Source organism: Hyperolius riggenbachi, chromosome 1 (genome assembly GCF_040937935.1).
Source record: "Hyperolius riggenbachi isolate aHypRig1 chromosome 1, aHypRig1.pri, whole genome shotgun sequence".
In the NCBI taxonomy this organism is placed as follows: domain Eukaryota; kingdom Metazoa; phylum Chordata; class Amphibia; order Anura; family Hyperoliidae; genus Hyperolius; species Hyperolius riggenbachi.
The window spans coordinates 380222571-380238580 of NC_090646.1; the positions used below are offsets into that span (position 1 = coordinate 380222571).

General features: G+C 41.8%; 1 protein-coding gene across 2 annotated transcripts in view; it reads right to left on the reverse strand.

The window, feature by feature from the left end:
* Positions 1 to 16010, reverse strand: part of ACO1 (aconitase 1) — a 90599-nt gene that overhangs the window by 59487 nt on the left and 15102 nt on the right. The window contains exons 1-2 of one of the 2 annotated variants that reach the window (XM_068234369.1): positions 7147 to 7198; positions 641 to 757 (exon numbers count right to left, since the gene is read on the reverse strand). In XM_068234369.1, coding sequence (XP_068090470.1) covers positions 641 to 737 — 97 coding nt within the window. In that variant the 5' untranslated portion in view covers positions 738 to 757; positions 7147 to 7198. Of the gene's footprint in view, positions 1 to 640; positions 758 to 7146; positions 7199 to 16010 lie in introns of those variants that run through there. The other variant, XM_068234368.1, reaches the window with a different exon arrangement.

Below are 16010 nucleotides of genomic sequence, written 5' to 3' on the forward strand. Positions count from 1 at the left end.
TGAAAGATTCGGTTCACAGTGGATGTCTGTCTGGAAGAAACAGGAACATACAGAATGTACAGTGCCGGGAAAGTCCTGTCCTGCTAGTCATTTCACCCAGTCTGCTTCCCTAGTAAAATGATTTAAATAATTCGGTTCAAAGATCCAGATCTTTTCAATGATCCGATGCAAATGATCCGAATCCTTAAAAAGATCCTGACTTTCTACGGTATCACTAACCTGGAGCGGCTGCTTTGAGAGCCACATAACACGGCTCAATCTGACTTCCAACTTTAACACCACCATGCGTTGCGTTAGGGGCACGTTATGCAACCATAACGTCCCCTAAAACGCAACGTCTTGGTGGGAAAGTAGCCTAAAACTATGGATTAGTCTCACATTGTAATCAATGTGGGAAGCTGTAAAAGTACAACAAAATATTGTTTAAAATTATACTAAAGCCATGTCAGCTGCAAATTAGTTTGGCATTAATGTAAATGAGCCCTAATGTCCTGCCAGACACAGACATACATGATACAGTGCATTTTTATGAAGAGCACCCAGCATTGGTCAGTTATATGAACAGTAATTCTGGTTAGTCTATCTCTATAGGAATGGCTGTCTTGTGTCATAAATCTGTAGCAGAAGTTGAATTTCATACCATATCTTGCATCATGTAGCTTGTAAAGGTTGAAGAATTTCTTGTTAGGTTTAGCTGGATCAAGTGGCTCCACTAGCCGCTGGAAAGGGTTGCTCATAATTCTTGTTTCCAACACACCTGAAATAAAATAACACAGATTATATACATGCAATGTCACTTTTTGTTTGGGTGGGGTGGTTGTGTTATTTTTATTTATTTCTTTACTTTCACTTTTTTTTGCACTTAGGGCTGTTTCACACCAAGACGTTGCGTTTTAGGGGATGTTAAGGTCGCATAACTTGCCCCTAACGCAACGCATGGTGGTGCTAAAGTTGGATGCTACATAGAGACGAGTTATGAGTCTCTTGGTGTGCCGTTTTCGTTCGATACTGGTAGAATGAAACCGGCGCATGCTTCAAAAGACTGTGGAGACCACGTGATCGGAACACTCCACATCACGTGGTCCCACCAGCCAATCGTCGCACAAAGCGGCCGCTCCAGGAAGTAAACACGTGACATCACACAGTGCAGTGAATATTAATTAGCCATGTGGCTAGGCACAATAGCGGACTCTCACCTCCTCCTCCAACATTACTGAGCATGTGCAAACAGTCTAACGCGGCTAAAACCGCGTATAACGCACAGCTCATTGAACGTGCAGCGTTACACTGTAACGCAACGTGGGCACTGTGAACAGCCCATTGATTTTTCATTACTGTGAGTTGGGCTGCACTACAGGCTGCTCTAACATGCGCCTGTAACGTCCCACTGTGAAAGCAGCCTCACTCAACTTTGCCTGGGGAAAAAACACATACATGCAAATGCTCTGCAACTGGAATTGGGGCCCTAGGATTTGTACACATCAAAAAAAATAAAAATAAATAAATGTATTGTTCTATGCATTTGTGTTTTCTTTTTAGTGGGTCACACAGTCATCGGAATTTTTCTGCTTAAGTTACTACACAAAAAATGAATATACAGAAACATTACTGGGAACACTAAAACTTCTATTTACTTTTCAGGAAAGGACTGAATTGACAATGTTCATTTTTTTTTTTTTTTAACTCTTGCTGTACTAGAAAAAAGAAAGAAAAAAAAGCTTCAGACAATTTGTAAGGCTAGTACTACATGTACCTATGTTTATCTCATCATGTCACTTCAGGTATGCTACAATTACCACTGATACAGTGATTATACTCTGTGACTGATATTCAGCAGATATTCTTTTCTGGTGGCAGCGTGCAGATTGGGGAAAGAAACAGTTCAGAGTGGAAAGTTTCCTCACAGAACTGTCTGTGATGTTTATCCCACTGTGCACTGCCAGCAGAAAAGGATAACCACTAGAGATCAATACCGTACTTGTATTAGCAGTTGTTACAATGATTTCTAGAAAGTGTTGAATCGGTAAAAGAAAATAGTCCTATTTTACCGACCAAACCTCAGACCAAGTGGTATAAAACAAAAAAAATCACTAATGACACCCACGTAAAACAAATGCACCGTAGATTGTAACGATACCCATGAGAGATGTGGGGGGAAAAAAAGAATCTGCAAAGTCTTTACTGCAAATGGAAAAGGTGCATGTGATGTGAACCAGCCCACTGATAAACATTGACTGGTTCATGGGCACACACAAAAATAATTGAGCTGAATGGTAGCAGTTGGCCAGTGTAATTAGTGGTTCATCCCCAGGCCTAAGGTCAAACAGTGTGTTGCAGGGAGTCCATCACGTGAAGAGGCTCATCAAGCTTCCAATACTCTGGTAAGAAATGTGGTCCCAAACAACTGAATGCATTCCTCCAATTTGCTTTTATTTCATGGAGTGCACATGACAAAGGGCACAAGGCCTGAAATGTGCTGGTCTTGCTATGCTGCAAAACCGCTACATAAAATAAAAGCAAACTATTAGGAAGAATTTTTCCACTGCCCCGTTCACATCTGAGCGGGAATCGCACAATTCCTGGTCACTGCAAACCACTTTGCACAGGTTATCCTATGGCAGTGTTCTCACTGCCGCGTACATGGGCGTTTTGCGATTAGCAATAATCACAAACACGTTACCTGCAGCATTTTGGTGGCGATTCTTGAGCGATCGCGATTAGCATGTATAGAACCGCTAATCGCGTCGCTCCCAAAACGCTACTGTGTCCAGTGATTTTTCCGTGTTAATCGTGGCAAAATCACTCCCGCAAAATGCTAGCGGTAATAGTTAGCGTTTTGCTATTTTAGATCTCAATGGAGCCTAAAAAGCGTTGAGTTCAGTGTTTGGGTCCACATTTCTTACCAGAGCTGTTGGCCAGAAATCATATGCCACGCAGCAAGCACAGACCTCAATTCGCACAGCTGCCATTCCCTTCTGTAATGTGCTGATGCCACCCCCTAGGTCACCTGGCAGTGGTGGATGTTTATCTGCATTCACTGTATATCTATGCTATGCCAATGGGCCCTTGGTTAATCTGCACTGAGAATTGGTCACATTTCACCTAGAATCTCAGGAGGCCTCCCTCCCCCATTCAAGCTTTCACAAACTCAGCAAGTTTTCTGGTGAAACTAACATACAAGTGCCAGGCGGATGTGTAATTATGTTTATGGAAGAAAAAAAAAAAAAAAGAGAGAGCAAGAACACATGACAAAAGCAGCGCCTGGCCAGTGACTCAGCAGAAATCTGAAGCACTGGGAGAAAACAATGCCTGTTGGCTTTCTAATTCATGGCACTGAAAATCAGCCTCAAATACAATGTTGTGAAAGTAAACATGTAATACAAGAAATGGGGAGCTGCAACATGTAGCTTTTTCTAAAGGTGCTGAGGTTTCCTGCTTATTGGGAGCAGTTTACTAAAGATATCTGCAGTGATCGTCACATCATCTGAATATTTTGTGTGAAATTTAAAAACTAGGAAAGTCTCTATACAAGGCTTATTTTTGTCCGTTTTATACATTTGTCACTTTCCTGTAGTTATTTAATGCTGATTAAAAACACAGCAGTTTACAGATCAAAAAAAAAAAAAAAAAAAAAAAAAAAAAGTGTTAGAAGTACAATTTTCCCTATTAAAAACCGTTTACATAAAATAAAAATAAAGTTTTTTTTTAATAAAACTATAAGTAGTAAATCAGGGCACACCGAAAACCTGGCAGGCCGCCTAAAAAAACCCGAGCCCCCCCTAGCAAAAACAAAACCAGCCAGGCCCCCTGCACAACTCATCCCTGCCCCCCTCCATCCTCCGCACCAAAACTTTTGGCCATGCCCCCCTAGATTATAGCCAGGGCTAAAGCGATGGCTACCATGCAATGCCATAATTCTTTTCAACTTCAGAAATTTCCCTAAATAAAAAAGCATCATAAAAGAACCTGCTTAGGTCTATATTGTTGGGATATGACGACTCCAACTTAAAAGTTTGCAATTCTTCACCTGGCAATGCTAAATCTGGAAGTACAAGGGTGGAGGTGAAATGTAGGAGTTTTTTGAAGGCTAAGCACTTCATGGGATGATTCAAAGGGTAAAGGTAACAGGCACTACAAACTGACAAAGCTGGGGAAACACTGGATCCCACTAGGAAAGTGTAGGTTATTGCAGGATTACAAATATTTGCTTGGGGTATTTGAAAGATATTAGCTCCAGAAACTAGACTATATATATATTAAAATTCATATCTCTCTGCTCAAAAGGTCTATAAATTATCAGGCAGTCCAAAACAACAATCTTCTTTCAGGAGGGCTTGGACCAGGCATCCAAAATGCATGAAAGCAGGTGCAAAAGCCAATTTTCTATTCATCCCCTCTTAGATTTTTACCAGGTTAAAGGTTCCTCAGAGATCCAACCTTGTAAAGATTCAGGCAGACCTGAGGGACTAATAATTCAAAGACTAGAAGCAGTAAAAACATTTCATAGTTATCTTTTTAAGCTCCTATTAGTCAATACATAGTCGAAGGGAATGGTCTTTGCGGTCCTCCAGTGTAAATTACATATTTAATGAGTTCCCTTCTCCTGTAAAGTTAACTACCTGTCGGGTCTTTTTCTTCTGAATCACTCCCGAAGTTCCGTATCTGATGGTTTCCAGAGTATGGTAAAAAAAATATCATGGTGCTTTTCAGTAGAGAACAGGGCTATGCGCCGGTAGCTAGTGGACACAGAGCTCTGGGAGTGATTCAGAAGAACACCCAACAGGTAATTATAACTTTATAGGAAAAGAGGACCATTGAATAGGATACTGGCACCAGAGGTCTGATCTTTGCTCCAGCAGGAGGTGTGGAAGAACAGAGAAGTCCCTTCTTAGATTTATTCCTTGAGCATGCCTGGTTTGGTTCCCGTGAACAACAAATATTACCAAATAGTGTTTTGGCTTCAGAAAGTAATTCAGCGGGGCAGTTTTAAATCAAATAGGGTGGAAGACAGTGCCCCCCAGGGCTGTGGAGTCTGAGTAATTTTTGAGTACCTGGGAGTCAGAGTCGGGAAAAAAAAATGCACCGACTCCGATGCTTAATAAATTGAATCTAATTAAAAGAAAATATGATAAAATGTTCTATTTCTCAGATAATTCACTCTACCCATGTATCAATATAATGCATATGTTATTCATTAGACAAAATCTGGGTACAGTGGGTAGTTTAGGTATACCTATATACCCTGCAAATCAGCTTCTAAATAAATTCTTTGGACCGCTATTCCATATGGTAATCTTTGGATGCTTAACGTATACAACTTTTCAAACCTTGGAAATAGGAATTTGAGAATACCTTAAAGGAAACCAGAGACAATACAAAAGTTTATACATACCTGGGGCTTCCTCCAGCCCCATCCGTATGGATCGCTCCCACGCTGCCGTCTTCAGCCTTCTTCAGCTCCGGTACTGGGTCCCGTAATTTCAGCCAGTCACAGCCAGTCTGCGCAAGAGAAGTGCACCCTCTATGTATCTCTCCGGCAGATACTAGTTGTACATTTTTTCATAGAAAAAAAATGCATTATATATTTATTTTTTCCTATATAGCTGTCACTTATAGTAGCTAGTATAAAGCTGACTTTAATAAGGAGTCAAAATTTACATATTTAACCATATATACAGACACATACATACAAATATAATTAAAACACTGTACAGAAAATACTGTATATGCTGGCGAATAGTAGAAAAGGACCAAGTTAAAGGGGAACTTCAGCCTAAACAAACATACAGTCATTAAGTTACATTAGTTATGTTAATTAAAATAGATAGGCAATATAATCTCTTACCCACCCAGTTTAAAAAAAAAAAAACAGGCAAATGTTTGTGATTTCATGGGGGCAGCCATCTTTTTCATGGGGCAGCCATCTTTTTGGTTTAAGGAGATGACAGGGAGCAAAGACACAGTTCCAACTGTCCTGTGTCTTGATCACCCCTCCCAGCTGAGCGCGCTAGGCTTCAATTCTCAAATTCAAAATAAATTAAAAAATTGCACCAAAACAGCAGAACTGAGAACATCATCAGATGCTGTGAAACTGTTAAAGAAACACCAAGCCTTTTCAGTGCTGCTGAGTAGATTTTTAGTCTGGAGGTTCACTTTAAAGGAGAACTTAAGTAAGAGGTATACGGAGGCTGCCATATTTATTTCGTTTTAATCAATACCAGTTGCCTGGCAGCCCTGCTGGTCTATTTCTCTGCAGTAGTATCTGAATAACACCAGAAACAAGCATGTAGCTAGTCTTGTCAGATCTGACTTTAAAATCTAAAACACCTGATCTGCTGCATGCTTGTTCAGGGACTATGGCTAATAGTATTAGAGGCAGAGGATCAGCAGGGCTGCCAGGCAACTGGTATTGCTTAAAAGGAAATAAACATGGCAGCCTCCATATACCTTTCTCTTCAGGTCCCCTTTAAGTGCAAAGGAACAAACACAGGCAAAATAAAACACAGTCATAATCTCCATTTTAAAGGGAGAGTGATATGGAGGCTGCTATATTTACTTCCATGTAAATAATGCCAGTTGCCTGGTAGTCCTGTTGATCTACTGGCATAAGTAGTGTCTGAATCAAAACACTGGAACAAGCATATGGCTAATCCAGTAAAACCTGAGTCAGAGTCCCTGATCTGCATATGCTTGTTCAGGGTCTATTGCTGGGCATACACGGCTCGACTGCTCCTTATTAATCGAGCCGCTGATGGCTCGATTGATAATTTCCGCCGTGTCCAATCATCGCGTGGATCGATTCCCGGCTCGATCCCCGCGGGCGGACAATGGGCAAAAACGAAGCGCAGATAAGGAAGTGCCCGCGGGGACGAGCGGGAATCGATCCGCGCGGACGAGCCGGCGTCGAGCCACTGGCTCGATACCATTGCATTATCGTGCCGTGTATGCCCAGCATTAGGCTAAAAGTATTAAAGGCAGAGGATCAGGAGGAGTGCCAGGAAATTTGGTATTGTTTAAAAAGGAAATAAATACGGCGGCATCCATATACCTCTTTCCTTGGGTTCCCTTTAATACATAGTTATTTGTTTAGAATGAGTCAGAGGTATTTTACACAGTCAGCAGAAACAGAAAGATCGTCATACTCACACCAGAGAACAAAGCCTGTCTTGCCACTACATTGAGGGAGAGCAGAAAAGTCCGTAAGGTCAAGAGGCAGTGTTGCTGGCAAAAGCAACTTTATCTCTGCATAAAGACTGACAAGTCACACAAAACTGAACTCCACCCTCTGCCCATGCCTCTTCATAGACTGTGTACAAAGGTGAAATACGACTGGGTCTATACTACAGGGGAAGGAGGAGAAGCAGTGCCTATGTACTTAACAGTATTTTCAGTCATTTCCAGGGCTTTCTAAACATGGAGGACCTCCTTAAGACTATTTCATATTTTCTACTGTTAACCAACTTCACATCTCTTAATTCATATGGAATCTGAAAAAATCCAAGCATGAATTGACAATCTAGGAATATATTTAATTTATTCAGATTTAGTTGTATTATTTGTTACGGTATTGATATAGAACCATCAACTTCTATAATGCAGTATGGAGAAATTCCTTAGCTGTAATTGGTGTTAAACTTTCAAAATACGTAGGGTTTCAACTACAACTGTTTCTATCACCTAATTTAAACGTTGCAGTAACCGTGACAAATGGGAAACTAAAAAAGGAGTGGGTTTTATCAGTAGCATGGTTCATTTTAAAATTATAGGATATGGAATTAAGAGAATTAGTGCATTTTTAATGTTCTCCTTGTTTTTGCCATTTAAAGCAGTAGGATCAGCCATACTATGCCAGGGAAAATAAACACATATATAAGTAGATAAATACTTGATCTACTTACATAACATATGTATTGCACTATCCACGTTTTGATTTCAGTGAATGTTATATAGTAAATTATGAGAATTCTGTTCCTGGTGGGGGCCATGTCTTTTGCCCACAGTTAAGGCTAACTCGTGATGTCATTTCTGCCCTTTACTTTTTTTCTTGTCTCCTCCAATCGCTGAGTCGCCTCAGCCTTGCTTGTAAACACAAGTGAGTAGGGGATTAGGTTTCAGATAAGGAGCTGGCAGGGAAATAAAGGGAAGAGGAGGAATAGATTAGAGATGAAAAGAAGCCCCAGCATGCAATTGGTTGACACCGACTACTAAAGGGCCAGTGCTCCTTAAGTATGTGATAACTCCAAATCATAACAGCAGAAAAAGTTTTGAAAGTTTTGAATGCAGGATTGGCATCTTTATCACTTAATACACTCAGACCAGTTGCTGTTGAAATTAGATTTTTATGGTGACGATACCGATTTAAAGCAGCAGGGTCAGCCATACTACGGTATGCCAGGGAAAAAAAACACATATATAAGTAGATAGCTACTTGCATAACAGATGTATTGTACTGTCCACATTTTGATTTCAGTGAATTTTATATAGTAAATAAAGAGAATTCTGTTTCTGGCATTTGCCATCTTGATTCACTCTGACTGAAGCCAATCCTGATATTTCCTCCGTTACTTTGCTTTTCTCCCAGAATCTGCACTGTCATATCTAGCTTGCTTTGAGCACCGACATGGGTCGTATTTCAGCAGCACTGAACTGCTCTCAGCAAATTAGTGATGAGCAGGAATGTTGGGGGAGGGGGGAGAGGACAAGCTTCCTTCTTGTAGGCAATGTGCCAAACAAAGCTAGTCTGACTGAGATAAGATTTATTACAACAGAAACATTTCTGATTAGATTGCAGTGCTTGCAATGCAGAGTGAGGTTCTAAGCTGCATAATGAACACAGCACAGTGGGTAAATGGAATTTTTAATTTGTGGCTGACAATCCCCCTTTAAAAAAAAACATAGAAAATAAACAGATACAGAAAACAAGTATCTCACACAAAAAGCCTAATTTGTGGCAAAAAAAAAAAAAAAGAAAAGAAAAATAAAGAAGATATAGAGCATTTAGCCGTGATAAGTAGTGATTAAGTTATTGGAAATCAATCAGAGGACAGCTGAAATGTGAAAATTGCTTCCGTCCTTAAAGGACAACTGAAGCGATATGAACACTGCCATATTTCCTTTTAAGCAATACCAGTTGCCTGGCTATCCTGCTGATCTTCTGCCTCCAATACGTTTAGCCATGGACCCTGAACAAGCATGCAGCAGATCAGGTGTTTGACACTGTCAGATCTGACTGGATTAGCTGCATGCTTGTTTCAGGTGTGCGATTCAGACACTATTGCAGCCAAATAGATCAGCAGGACTGCCAGGCAACTGGTATAGTTTACAAGGAAATAAATATGGCAGCCTCCATATTCTCACTTCAGTTGTCCTTTAAAGGAAACCTGTAGAGGGGAAAAAAAAAAAAAAAAAAAAAACACTCCCCTATGGGGTACTTCCCTTAGGAGAGGGAAGCCTTTAGTTCCTAAAAAGGCTTCCTCCCTCGTCCTCCGCAGACCCCTCCTCCACTGCTGGGACCACTGAAAAGCGGCCTCCTAGCTTCAGCGGAAATAGCTGAGCCCCATCGGGTCTATGCTATTGCGCAGACATGCCTGCGCGAGCTGCCAACATGTCCACCAGCTCTTTTTTGCTGGTCTCAGTGCTGGAACGGAGGGACGGAGGAGGACGGGGGACGCCTCTTTTGGATCCAGAGGCTTCCACCTGCTAAGGTGAGTAACCCATAAAGGCACTTTTTTCCTTACAGGTACACATTCAGGTGATAAATTAAATTGAGGGCTGAAGTTGTTAAAGCGGACCCAAACCAAACATTTTTTAATTCAAAAGAGTTAGTTGCACCACTCTGACACATACAAGGATAAATAAACACTCCTTCAAGCTTATGAGCATTTCAATGCATGCTTTTCACCCTTCTCTTTTCATAACTGGGGTTATACACGTGGCAGCCATTAGCAATTCCTCCATTGCCGGGCACCACCTACTCCAGCATTTTGCCAGTTTCTGTCCCGGCAATACGAAAGGAAGGGAGGGGTTCCTCCAATAAATGTAAAATATTTTAGATTTGTCATCATGCAGCTGAAAAAAGGCTGCCATTTATTATAATTTAGAAAATAGATTTTATTTCTGAAATCTAGTATTTTTAATGTGGGTCCACTTTAAATATGAGCCCCTTTCTTTTTAAAGGAAACCTGACGTGAGAGGCAAATTGAGGCTGCCATATTTTTTTTCCCCCTTTTAAACCATACCAGTTGCCTGGCAGCCCTGCTGATTCTCTGCCTCTTATATACTCTTAGCCAGAGACCCTGAACAAGCATGCAGATTAGTGGTTTCAGGCAAAAATCGGAGTAGATTAGCCCAATGCTTATTTGAAGTGTGTGATTCAGACATTACTGCATCCACAATACTAGTTGCCAGGTGTAAATAAATATGGCAAGCCTTCATATACTTCTCAATTCAGGTTCCTTTTAAACGTTGCTCAGCTTTTTGTTTGTTTTTAGCCGATACCAGCATTTACCAATCTTTTTACAACAGTGTGTCACAAATAATATGCATGTGATTTTTGCGAAGTTAGTTTCCCAGCCAAAACAGTTGCTAACATTTTTTTTTTTTTTTTTTTTAAATCTGACATTTTACCATCTGTGGCATATTCAAAAATAGCCGTTTTGGGAATGAAATAAGGGTCTCTGTGCTCACAACACTGATCATTCTGCAGTACTACCCACCTGGTGGTGCAATTTTGTGAAAATCTGTTTTGTATTACTAATACAGCAATCAAACTGGCCACCTTAGTGAGGTACTAATTATACAGGAAGTACTAAGTGTCAATTAACTGTTTTAGACTGGGTCCCCTCAATTACACCATAATTGACAGTGGCTGATAGTGTAATGGTTAAGGGCTCTGCCTCTGACACAGGAGACCAGGGTTCGAATCTCGGCTCTGCCTGTTCAGTAAGCCAGCACTAATTCAGTAGGAGACCTTTGGCAAGTCTCCCTTACACTGCTACTGCCAATAGAGCGCGCCCTAGTGGTTGCTGCTCTGCTCTGGCGCTTTGAGTCCGCAAGGAGAAAAGCGCAATATAAATGTTATTGGTCTTGTCTTGTCATAATGATAAGAAAGGATGGCAGCAGTTTTTCCTTTGTGCTGCTGCCATTTTAAACTACTATGTGATTTTACACAACTAACACAAAATGGTCTTCAGGGAAAAAAAAAAAAAAAAAAACCTTCTGACTGGCTAACCCAATGACATTAAAGGCACCAATTGGTTAAGGATTCCTAGTCAATCAGTTCTTAACTCCATAACTAATAAAAACAATGGGGCAGATCTATCAAAGTGCAAGAAAAACTTGAACACTGGTGCAAACAGGGGCACAACAATAGCCCCTGCAAGGGATGCAGCTGCAGGGGGCCCTTAAAGAGAAACCATAACAAGGAATTGAATTGCGTCCCAATCAGTAGCTGATACCCCCTTTCCAATGAGAAATCTTTTCCTTTTCTCAAATGGATCATCAGGGGGATCTGTATGGCTTATTTTGTGGTGAAACCCTCCTGGGGCACTCCAGGGCAAGAGCCAGGGCCATTTTTAGGGGCAGGAGGGTGAGTTGCTCCATTTCTGCATCAGACTTGCAATGGTTTTGGCAAGTTTACCAACTTGTTATTTAGCCACGTGGCAGAAATGGGATCAAGTAATTTACCCTGCGGTTATGGGCGCGTCTTTTCATGTGGGCGTTTCTATGCGATGTAATGTATGTATTCTCCAAACAAGCTAGTTATTATGGACATCAGCGCCAGCTGTGATACCTGTCACAGCCACACCGCCACAGTCCGTGAAGGGTAACTTAAAACACTGTCACCAAAGAAGCTCTAGTTCCATCATGTCATCACATATCACTTTCAATGCATTTCGTAATTTTTGTTTTTGCCTTTCTGAGAAAAACACATAAGCACACGCAGTTCTAACCGTCAGTTTGAGCCTGACAATAGATCTATCACATTGATGGTTACCGTTCACTGAAATGACTAGTTACTACCTTTCAAGTAAAAGTCTAAAGGTTATGACAGATTGCAGTTCTTCACCGTTTCTGACCTTTGTGTAGTAAAATATGTCAACCTGTGTGCAGGTTAAAATGTGTATACTGTATTTCGTCTACCTAGCAAGGCAGCACAAGAAGAGCCTGTAGTCAGAAGCAAGTAGATTGTGCAGCAGATTGGTCACTAGCCTGCTGTTGGTCGGGTACCTCTTTTGAAAACAGAAAAAATAAATCTGTTGCGCTATGACAAAAGACTGGGCATCAAAGATGAAGCTAAAAAGAAGGGTTGTATCGGAAATTGGGCACCAAGTACCTTCTGTTTTAAGAAGGCAAGTCACACCAAGCATTGCTTTTTAGTAGGAGGGCTTTTCAGTCTCTTAAGCCCCGTACTCACGGGCTGCAAATGTTGCCTGTCGCCAGCACACGTGAGCGTGTGGGCGACAGGCCGGCGACAGCTTCTCGCCAGGTCCCTCCGCGTACACACGCGGAAGAGGGACCAGCGGCGAGGCGGAAGCTGTCGCCGACGTTCCTCCTCCCCCCGCCGGAAGCTCCATTTGATACAATGGAGGTTGCTGTCGCTAGTCCGCGTACTCACGCGGACTAGCGACAGTTGCGGGGGAGGTGCGGCGGCGACTGTCGCCATGCGATTGAAACTTTCAATCGCATGGCGACATGAGCGGCGGGCGACAGTTCGGGGTGCGCGCGCGTGCGGCGGCCCATACTCACGAGCGACCTGTCGCCGCAACACGCGCGCGCCGTGTGTTGAGGCGACAAATGTCCCTCGTGAGTATGGGCCATTAGTCCCTTCCCTTATACTTTCCTAGTGGTTTGGGTCACCCCGAGCTGCTTGGGTACTCTGATATGCGATGTAGCCGTGCCCTTGATCATTTAGGGTCACCTGAAACCTGGTGGGTAATTAAACATAAAAAAATACAGATCATTGGCAGAAAGTTGTCCAACCAGGTCATTTCACACAATAAAGACAGGGGACACACGTGTCTATTTTCATGCATGTTTTCTGCATAGAAAAAAACTGACTTAAACAGAGAACTCATGTTAATCAATAGGCTAGTTCACACTTGAATGCATTTTTCTCATGCAGAACAAAAAAACAAACAAAAAAAAAAGAGACATCCTGCAGCATGATTCTGTACATTTTGTCAGTTTTCTCCATCAATTACATTAGCTGCTGTGAAAACACGTGCACGTTTTTTATGCACGGAAACACACATGGTGTGCAGAAAGACACATGCAGAAAACAGAAAGACAAGTGTGTCCCCTGCCTAAGAGCTGTGATCTATCTGATCATTAGGCTTTGAAGACAGCCATAGCCTGAGACCAATTGTAGTTTTCTGTGGAAAGAATATTTCTAATGAATATTTCTATTAAATGAAAAACAAAGAGAGCTCCCATGGTACCTTGTAAGATATGTGACAATACCCATAGAAACTAATTAAATAGGAATATTACTGAATGTAATTTAATGATTAATATTGCTTTTTTTCCCCCCAATACCATTTTTTTTTTGGCCACACCACCAAAAACAGGCCTTGGGGGGTTAACACATACTAACGTCTGGCAGCCATCCAAGCAGGAAGTGATGCTTACTGGGACAGGGATGCATAACTAAATAGACTAGGTTAAAGGAGAACTGTAGTGAGTGGTATATGGAGGCTGCCATATTTATTTCCTTTTAAGCAATACCAGTTGCCTGACAGCCCTGCTGATCCTCTGCCTCTAATACTTTCAGCCATAGACCCTGAACAAGCATGCGGCAGATCAGGTTTTTCTGACAAAGTTGACAGATATGACAATATTAGCTGCATGCTTGTTTCTGGTGTGTTTCAGACACTACTGCAGCCAAATAGACCAGCAGGGCTGCCAGGCAACTGGTATTGCTTAAAGGAAATAAATAGGACAGCCTCCATACATCTCTCTCTACAGTTCTCCTTTAAACATCACTTGGAGAGCAGGGTTACATACCAATATACAGATAAAAGAAAGTGTTTCTAATACTGAAACCACGATACTTAAAGTAAAATTGGGCATCCTGAATATTTTTGTACTAACTACTTCATGCGACTATGGTTCTTTTATAAGTGCCTGCTTACCACTATTTGTATTTCCCCCTCCCCTCCCCCAAATACACACCTAATCTAAGGATGTACCTTAAGGCTTCTTTCCCACCAGGACGTTGCGTTTAGGGGACGTTATAGGGCGCATAACGTGCCCCTAACGCAACGCCTGGTGGTGTTGGAGCAGGACGCTACCAAGAGCAGCGTTAAAAGCAGCTCTTGGTGCGCCTGCTCTGTCGGATGCGCTGCGGAGACCACGTGAGCGGAGCTCTCCGCATCACATGGTCCCGCCAGCCAATCAGCGGCCGCTCCTGGAAGTAAACACTGCAAGTGCAGTGAATATAAAGTAGCCATGTGCATGGCTACGTAGCAGCCTCTCCCCGCCTCCTCTCTGCCCACAAAATAAAAAACACCCATACTGAGCATGTGCAAACAGTCTAACGCGGCTTAAGCCGCTAGAACGCACAGTATGCTGCACTTCAAACGAACGTGCAGTGTTACTGTGTAACGCAACGTGGGCACTGTGAACAGCCCATTGATTTTTCATTGCTGTGTGGTGGGGTGCGTTACAGGCTGCACTAATGTGCGCTTGTAACGTCTCACTGTAAAAGCAGCCTAAGTCCAAAACCTGGGAGCGGCATGGTGGTTTGTGGGCTGCAGCACAGAGGATGAAATCGGGACAAAGCACCGATTGAGGTCAAAGCACAGTGAGCTGCTGCTACTTCATGCACTGTCTGGCTGAATGATGGGGTGCCCCTTGGAGATGGGTATGGGGATAGGGGGAGGGGAGGCTTAGCGGCTAGGGTTACAAAATTAGGTTTGTTAGATGGAATTAGAAAAAAAAAAAATTCTTGAAACTGGATTTATGGCCTTGTTCACATCATAAAATAGCAATCGCTGATGCCAGCAATTTGTGATTTTGTGCGTGATTTTTTTTTTGTGCCTCACAGCGCCTTACCTATTTTTTTTAAAGCGCTTTTGCAGAGCTATTTGTTTTTTCTCTTTCACCCGGTAATGAATAAATACAATGTATTTATTTATGAAAGCGCTGGGGAAATCGCTATACAAAGCGCTTTGCGATTTGGGTAAATCGCCCCGAAAATGGTACAGGCAGCGCTTTGGTGAGCGGATCGGAATCATATGTGAACACTCTCATAAAGAATCATTGCATAAGTGCTTTTAGGGCAATTGTAAAAATCGCCAGTGCTTAAAAAACAAAAAAAACTAAAAGTGCCCTTAGTGTGAACAAGTCCTACCAGAGACTGTCAGGTGAAAGTATGAAAGTGGCAGGTACATACTAATGGTACAATCATGGAGCTGCAATATGAGAGACTACCTAAAGTATACATTTGAAGTATATTGGTTCTGTTTGTTAATTCCACTACATAGATTTGGTAAGGTTGCACAATCACGATTGTGTCATTAATGAGCATATTTAACCTGACCACTTGAGTACAGGTGCAATACATGAATAACAAGGTTTCCTATTCTGGGTAGCAAATTACTCATCCAGGAATTAGGGAACTTCTGATTGACATGTACACCAAACAAACAGATGCCATGCTTGTAAAAGTAGTTCTAATTGATCTTACAGTTAGTATAGAAAATTCACATTTTTGAATTTTCACTTTAACAAGGAATAGTCACAAAAATGCATATTTCTGATTGATTAATGTGAAAGCCCTGGCAAATAAGTCAATGAGCAGATACAATACTAGTCATCTGTTTTACTGACCACAGGATTTTGTTCAATCAACAAATGTGGGGAATGAGGACACCAGCCTTGGCCTGATAATCTCAAGTCTTATCACTGCCAACAGTCCAAAAAAGAAAAAAAAATGCTTGTTTGCCTTCAAAGCTTATGGAACTGCTATGCGGATCATGTTTTGAGGTCTCTCAAGCATTAATGGTTGC